The sequence below is a fragment of the Aplysia californica genome, unplaced genomic scaffold (genome assembly GCF_000002075.1).
Source record: "Aplysia californica isolate F4 #8 unplaced genomic scaffold, AplCal3.0 scaffold00010, whole genome shotgun sequence".
Classification (NCBI taxonomy): Eukaryota; Metazoa; Mollusca; class Gastropoda; order Aplysiida; family Aplysiidae; genus Aplysia; species Aplysia californica.
The window spans coordinates 2,418,017-2,426,401 of record NW_004797280.1 but is presented as its reverse complement, the minus strand read 5'-3'; the positions used below and the strand labels follow the sequence as shown (position 1 = coordinate 2,426,401).

Genomic DNA, 8,385 nt, shown 5'->3' with positions numbered 1-8,385 from the left:
CAACAGACAACAACAAAACCAAAAGAAACCACGCGCAGAGCACAATGCGCAAGCATGACTTCCAAAACAAGACAGACGATTTCGCGACACACGTCCCAGACAGAGACTCAAGACTCCTGATTTAGAAATCACCCCAGACCAGTAAAACTATCTGTGACGTCACGCACCCACAGTCGGAGGGGCACATGTGCAGACAGGAACCATACTCGACAAAAACTAACACAAAAGCAGCTGCCATCAGAATATTATAATCATCACACGCCACAAAGCCAAAGCATACACATAATTTAGTCGACATCGTTTACTTATCAATTCCTACAACTACAATAAAAGTAAACTACAAATGGACCCCCCTTCCCCCATCTCTCTCTCTCTCTCTCCCCCTCTCACTCCCTGTTTCTGATATTCTAAAGCATTTCCCCTAGCTCTCCGAATACGGTAGTCAAAAGCTCGTACACGTGCATAACACTTGGTCTCCCAGAGCAGCAAAACGCGACACCACGAGCAAGAATGCGGAGATTATGTTCACACTCAACATACTAATTTCCATCAAGCGCAAGAACCTTGCACACGGCAAACGAACCCTTAACAAATCCAAACTAGATCCAGAAACGATAAAATGCAGGCATTCACCAAACACTTCCTCAAAAAAAGGATCACATTTCAAAAAGCTTCAAAGTAAACTCCAGGGAAGACCTACAAAAGCACGGCACGTGAAATTCCAGCAAGGCGATCACAACCTCACACCATCTACTGGCAGCTCAAACGAGAAGCCCGGCAGTGTGAGTTCGCGTATTATGGAGAACACAAAAAAAAGGAAGGAAACCCGGAAGAGCATAAATCGCTGAAAACAGTAGATACCGCGAGAGGTAGTCAGTGGGTTGATGTCGTCAGCCACCACCAGTGCCACTTCTGTAGTGTGTCTCTGTGTAAACGCGCGTGCGTGTGCGTGTGTTTGTGTATGTGTTTGAGAGCGCGGACGGAATAGGACAGCACGGCATTGAACTGATGGCTGCCGAGTGCCGAGGAGTATCGATTGATCCCTCTTCGATGTGCGCGCTGCGCCACTCCGGCTGGAGCGGTTCTGACGAACGGCTGGAACGAAGGAGCAGGAACCTCCCCCGCATCATAATGGGGAAACCAACCACACGTGCAGGAACACAGCCGCCCGCGGCCCGAAGGGATGAGACTGCGGTTTTGTTTTGTTTTTTGTTACAGCTGTACTGAACGGATTATTTTCTTCTTTTTTTTTCACTATTAAACACGCTTCATTTAACTATGTCAACCCGTCACATTTCTCTAGTGGGAGCATTGCATAAATATGCAGCATTTTTTTTTTCATTTAAGTTTTAAAAAGAGTGTTATCGCACTTGCAACACAGATGGGTCATAAAAGTACAGAAGATTAAAGGTGCAACTGGAGAGTAACATAAAAAAGAAAGAAAAGAGATAAGGACGATAGATGTTTGATAAGAAAGGAGCAAACCCAACCAGAGCATTCGCCAACCCCGCAATGTACTGCAAATACGGCATCAGATTACACAAAGAATAAATTTTTAATAATAAGGTATGGTTTTATCTATCTAAAAATGTGGGTCAGAATATAAATGTGTATGAAACCAGGCACACAAATAATCGTGAACGTTTCACGTCCCCATCGTCCCGTTAGTGCTTGGTCCAATCAGGGCTAAGTGGGATACAGCATCCCAGCAGGAAGGCGGAGACACTCGACAAAACCAACTTTACGTAGCAGGAAATCAAATTCACATCTTTTGCGTGCAAGGCGAAGTGCCAAACCAATATTCTACGGACCAAAACAAAACCTATGAGAATGTGGAATCACCCTTTCAAATAGCACGTATAAATGAGTATGGAAAAATGAAAATACATCCAGCAAATGCCTTCAAACAAGATACCACACCAGCAACGTGAAATGACATTTGTATCTTCTAAAAGTTGTAAAAACAACCCAATCCAATTTGGCCCTTTGGGGCACTGCTATTTTCTAACCCCCCCCCCCCAAATACCTTTGGAGCACAGTTCTTTTTAACTCCTCCAAGTTGCCAGACCCAGTGGAAAGGGTCCCCATTCCAGTACAAACAAATCAAGAATACAATGTATACGTTTTTAAAAAAAGGAAATGTTTTTAAAAAGTCAACACCCAACCTCCAATTTCAACGACCATCTCATGCAGTACTGAAGAATTCAAGTGGCTGGAATACCGTAAAAACAACCGAGAACTGAGACTGCCAAATTGACGATTCAAACCAAGGTCATTTGCACAGCACAGCAGTACAACACAAAACCCATTGTATCCAACAGACCGGCATGGTAAAAGAGAAGACCAACAGCTGGACGACAAAAAGTATACGCACATTACAAACAAACAAATATCAAAGACAGCGGTAATACCTGGTCCATAATGTCGTACTGGTACATAACTTTTGAGTGTAGATCACTGGCAAGTCTACACCTAACAAATACTAATGGGTTTCAACCAAAACGTTTGGAGAATCATTATATGATGTACTACAGAAACAGATGCGCATGGTTTAAGTCTATGTCTAATGTGTTATCCTATTCAAAGCTCGTTGACTTGTAATATTTCTTCCCATCTTCCTCCCGGGGAGAAAATGGGGCGGGGGGGGATCTTTTTTCCCCTTCCCCTATTCGTTACGGTCACTGCTCTTCCAAGGGCAAACTGCACCATTACTATCTCTCTCTCTCTCTCTCTCTCTCTCTCTCTCTCTCTCTCTCTCTCTCAGCTAGCCAGTCACCAAGCCGCATGTTGAGTTGAAGGTCAAAAGAAAAAATCCAACGGTACGATAGAGGATTGGCAACCCCAATAAAACACAAGGGGAAAGGGGGGGGGGGGGGTAGAGAGACACAGACAGGCGACAGATGCATCACATACGTGCATCCTTAATTGTATTCTCCTTTTGTGCGGTGCAAAGGCATGAGGATCCCGAGGACATTAAGGTTACACGGGTATTCTTTTCAAGAGATAATTTAAGCTATGCAGTGGTCTGGAAAGAGGAGGGATCGTGACGATGGTAAATTGAGACCCGCACAAGCATTAGGACAGATTCAATTCAACTCCCAAAACATGGGTCCAGGACGTTACAAAAACAATACGGCTCTCTTTAGATCGAGAATCACCCAAGCATTAAAGTTAATTGGTTATTTTTGGTTTTGTTTGTGTTGTAAGAACTGTTTTTGATTTTTGTTCCCTCTTCACTCTAGATTTTGGTTGTTATTTTTTTTAGGGGTCATTTTTTTCTGGGTGGGAGGGGGGCGAAATTTTGGGAAGTGGCTGCCAAAGTGTTGAACGTTAAAGCTTATACGACTTTATAATAACCCCAACCGTACCTGTTCCACATAATTTACAAACGAAATCTACCAAGAGACGCATATATAGCGTGTCAGCCTGTTGGACACACAAACGCCACAATTTAATGCACTTGAAACATTGCCAAGAGAATAACTATACCGATGGAGTGAGTGAACTTCACACATAAGTCATTCAAGGGTTCAGACACGAGGTCCCAATCTAAAAACAAAGAGTAGTCAAGCATCAACAGGACTCAGATCGAACTGAATCAAATAGTTTACGCCAAAAGCTTGATAAGACAGGCTTACTCAAAACACAAAAAACTGCTTTTGTTTTAGTACATGTTTTACGGCACTTGCAACACAATAAGGTCATTATAGGTGCCAAAGACTAGAGTGTGCTGCAAAAGAGTAACAAACACAAAAAGGAGGGGAGATTAGGATGACAGATGTTTGGTAGGAAAGAAGGATCACACCACACCAGAGCACCCGCCAAACACCCACAACTAAGATTGTGACAGATCCACTAACGAGATACATCAGACATGACTAAAGAAGGTAAATATACAATCAAGGAAAACAACGTAAGAGACGGTGAAACCCAAAAGGAAAAGGGACAGGAAAAAAATGAATGGAATAGCAGGTCACGAGAGTTTATGTGAATACGCTTTAACTCCCAACCCACTGTAAGAGAAGCAAGACTGTTATTGTTACCCTAAATAAAACGTCAGATTAAACTGTGGTTTTTTGTTGTTGTTGTTGCTTTTTTTTTGGGGGGAGGGGTTGTTTCAGAAAGAGTTTTATGGCACTTGCAGCACAATTAAGCATATACGTGCAGTGAATTTGGTGTTAGAAGAGAGTAACATACACAAAAATGAGAGATAAGAACGATGGATATTTGATATTAAAGAAGGAGCGAATCACATAGAGCACCCGCCAACCACCCACCATTCAAACTGTTTAACCTTTAACTTTACCTCTCTGGTGAATCCGTGATCCACATCCGAGGAGTCCTTGACCTTCCTGCGATCTGCCAAAAAGGTGATAGGCAGGGTCCGAGCCAGCAGCCCCAGCACCTTGAACACATACTGACGAAGCCGGAGATAGGTATGCGTGAGGAATTTCATGATCTCCTTCACTGAAATTGGCTCCCAATTAAGTACTGTCAAAGTTCACTACTCTCTCGGGTTCTTTCTTAACACTTGTAGTCGCGTACGTAAGTCTGCAAACACGTACAACAACGATATATGGGTTCTCAATTTTCGCGCAGTGGTCAGTTCAATCACTCACGAAAGACACAGCACTCGATTAGGCCAATCGACTCATTCGATACAAAACTAAAAGAAAGAGAAGGAAAAACAAACACAACGCGTTTTACTAAATGAGAGCTCACGTGCTTGTTATGTACATGTGCGCCTAGAACATTGCAAAACCATCTCGCCTTTCTGCTAGGCGTGTGACGACAGTGCGGTTTGTAATTGTGGATTTAATCAAAATAAATTGGGACACCCAGAAGCTTTTCACCTGAACCCGTTCCTAAAAACTGCACATGGATTCGTCTACTTTTTGATGTTGTACAGTTTGACAAAGCAGAGACCGATTCATTCTTTAGAAAATAAAAACCAATACCGTACAACCTGCAAAGTTCGAACAAACGATAAAAACTAAGCCCTATAAATTATTACGGGTAACAATTTTGTTTTAATGCTGGGTGCAAGCGTTATTGGAAACAGGTGGCTTTACAGTTTTATTCATTTTTCAAACCAACAGGAATTATATCTATCTCATGTCATAGATTGTTTGTTTTTTTTTTTTTTTTGTTTTTTCTTTCTTTTCTTTCCCGAAATATCATGTATACAAGTACAACGCCTTATCACTAAAACATGGGTGATTCCATTCCAATTGAAAGGATAAAAAGGGAGACTACAATCTAAAATCTCACTTTCAAATTGTTCGCGAAGGTCAGTTTTAATCCAGTATGAGCAGATCTTACACACGAGAAAACGATAACAGCTAGACCTGTTCAATTCTCTCAACACGCTGTTTCAGGCTGTCTGTCACAATAAAAAAGGGATGGCATTAATTGCATTCACACGAATGCCCACACGGAATTACTTGGCCGCTGACAGACGGGCACATCTGGCGTGTACAGACAACAAGAACAGGGAAATCACCAGGTCATTCAAAGCACTATCCGGCAAATTGTCCACGTCAACACGCGGTTTGCCACTCACTGATCCCCAGGAGCTATTAAAAACATGGTCGATGCTCGTCTTGCATCGACCTAGATAATTCATTTTCACTGGGCTCGGGCGGGCTTTGCCACAGTCATAATCGCTGTCACGTTGGCAGGGCCACGCAGCACCCCCTCCCCCTACCCAGAGTTGCACATGAATTTTGCAAGCAATGAAGGAGAAGAGGACCGTCATCTCTCTCTATTAAAAAATTTACATTGGCATGGTCTTTGGGGGGAACAACAGCCATGGTGACAACGCGAGACTAGCGGGAACAATAACACTGCGCGTTGTGACATATACAGCAAAAACATTCCACAAAAACCATAACAATCGAACAATAAACGACAGAAAGCCTCACGCTTATAGCGATGTCAGGCTTGAAAAGCCTTTCCCTCAAGAACAACAACACTTTGTACATGCATATCGTGCCATATTATGAGGATTGCTATCACAACCTATGTAAATATTCCAAACATTCTGAAAACGAAGGAGAGAAAAAAAAAAATTCTATAAGATTATAAAGTTCCATAAAATCATGCCAAAAATGCGTAGTAAACAATAACGATGCCAACAAGTTCCCCCACAGAGAGAGAAAGAAGACAATCACAGTATCTATTAGAGCGGTGGCGTGCTGGTGTGAGCGCAGAAGGAATGGGCGTGTCATCCTCTTCACGCGGCACGGGAGTGCACGATGTCACGATCGATCATGTTTGTGCGTGATCGTCAAGCTACCAAAAAACAAAACAAGAAAAAAACAAAAACACGAGGTCAATCTATGACACGGCCAAAACTTACCAAAAATCAACATAACCAACAAAACAAAACAAAAAGACAAGAAAAGAAAAAAGAAAAGAAAAGAAAAAAAATCTCTGGCTGTTCTGCATGTTGCGATAATTTTGTTGGTTGTTTTTTTCCCCCTCGGTTTTATGGTTCAGACCAAAAGATCTTTAAATGTAAGTCCGCTTGTACTGAGGCTGACACCCCCCCCCCCACCCCTTTCCGAATGTGCCAAAATAATTCGAAATCACTCGAGGCGTCTAGGGCGAATGATCGGACAACTAAGCCGGAGAGTGTTAAGAATAACGCTATGAGACAATGAGACCAGACTAGGATGACAATCTACTTTTGACGCGAAATGATGGACCTCGATACTTCTTCCAACAAAACAAGCCTTCGCAACGGTCAGCGAATCATACTAGTGGGGACTTTCAAACTGTCTCTGTCCGAATCGCAAACGGCTGCAAGAGTCTATATAACTCCAGTTCCGATAAGACCTATCACTTCACTCGGTATGTGTGAGAGAGAGAGAGGGGGTGATAATTCAATAAACGAAAAGATCAGGACAAAGCACTGTTAACATCAATAACAATAAAGATAACAAATAATAACAATAAGCAATAACATAAGAAGAAAAATGCAAATACAATGAACTGAGTTTTAAAAAACAAAAAAGAAAGAAAAATACAAGCGCGACCCGCCAAAGGCGGATGAGAAACAATACGTTGGACAATTTGAAAAGATCATAATACCGAACTAAGCGCGATGAGATGTGCACACTGGAACACAAGCCCGAGTCAACTAGCGCCAGTTTCTCGGCTTGTGCTAGAGAGAATGGAGCCGACCTCAACTACTAGTGTCTAACAGCTTTGCCAAACCGCTGTAATAGCATTATATTGTGATCCGTTATGCAAGGTGCAAGCTGTGTAGGCTGACCCACTGCTCTTTTCAGGGTTACGGCGAAATCCTCAGCCAGAAGAGCTACTGACAAGCATCAGTGCACAAACCCCCGTGACAGAAGCTAAGTGTATGTGAAATAGGAGAGGAGTATGTACCAGGACGGTTCCAAGGTCATAGCAATGTCAGTAGGCCAAAGGTATTTTCTTTCATATGCAGAAGCATGACGTCAGAGTTCACCGCACCATTGACACTGTCAGGCTGTGTAAGTCCCTAGACAGGTAATTTTAAAAAAAAATCCATTCTGATCGAGAAAATAACGTATGAACACAGCACAACAGCACAGAAAAATGACGTTAACATCAGAGGCAGGTAAACGAACAAACACCCCTCACCACCTCCCCGTCTTATAATGATTGGAAAAAAAAAAACCCCACGCTCATGCACACCTTCAAAAAATAACTCTCGCCATCAGCTACAATAATGCCTTCATCATCATTGTTTTAAGCTTCACTAGTAATTTGGTCGCCTTCCAAACATTATTACCGTGCTAAAGATACTATGATGACCTTTAACGACTTTTACTTGTTTGCGTCAACAGTTTATAAAGTCAAGCAACACACAGCAAAAGAAAAATATTGGGACTTGGCTCGGCGTCAAGACAAAAGACAAATTATGACCCCTGAAACAACGACTGGGCAAAGTGTCGAAAGACAGAACACAATCCTATAACTTGGAACAGGGCCATAAGCTCCACAAATGCCAAGACATTACGATCGAGTAGACGCACGATCCCCACCGAGACACACAGTTCGACATTGCAAATCAATCAGAGCTAATTATTAGTGACTGCTGATCAGCAGCCAATCGGAAACGCGTTCCTTACCTTTCAACCCTACAGGTAGTTTGGTGACAAGCTTCGTCTCATAATAAAGAGAGGGCAAAAGAATGAACAGGGACGAGTTTTTAAAGGGTGAGGAGGAAAGGTGCAGAAAGAACACGTTAAAAATATCTGTCTCTGAATCGAATTCAGTGCTGGCGCTCATATGACCTTATGCAGTTTCGAGCACCGTAAACCCTCTACTAAAACTAAACACACACACACACACACTCTCCCCCCCCTCTCTCTCTCTCTCTCTCTCTCT

At 42.6% G+C, this 8,385-nt stretch overlaps 1 protein-coding gene across 6 annotated transcripts in view; it reads right to left on the bottom strand.

The window, feature by feature from the left end:
* The window catches only part of LOC101853898 (hexokinase-2), a 68,838-nt gene that overhangs the window by 52,220 nt on the left and 8,233 nt on the right, over positions 1-8,385 (bottom strand). For 2 of the 6 annotated variants that reach the window (XM_005089905.3, XM_035970134.1), the window contains exon 1: positions 701-1,041. The exons of 1 other annotated variant lie outside the window; for it this stretch is intronic. Coding sequence is in view for 1 of the 5 variants with exons in the window: in XM_005089904.3 (XP_005089961.1) it covers positions 4,307-4,456 (150 nt within the window). In the remaining 4 variants the exon portion in view is untranslated. Of the gene's footprint in view, positions 1-700; positions 1,042-4,306; positions 4,630-8,385 lie in introns of those variants that run through there. 3 more of the 6 variants (XM_005089906.3, XM_035970136.1, XM_005089904.3) reach the window with 2 other exon arrangements.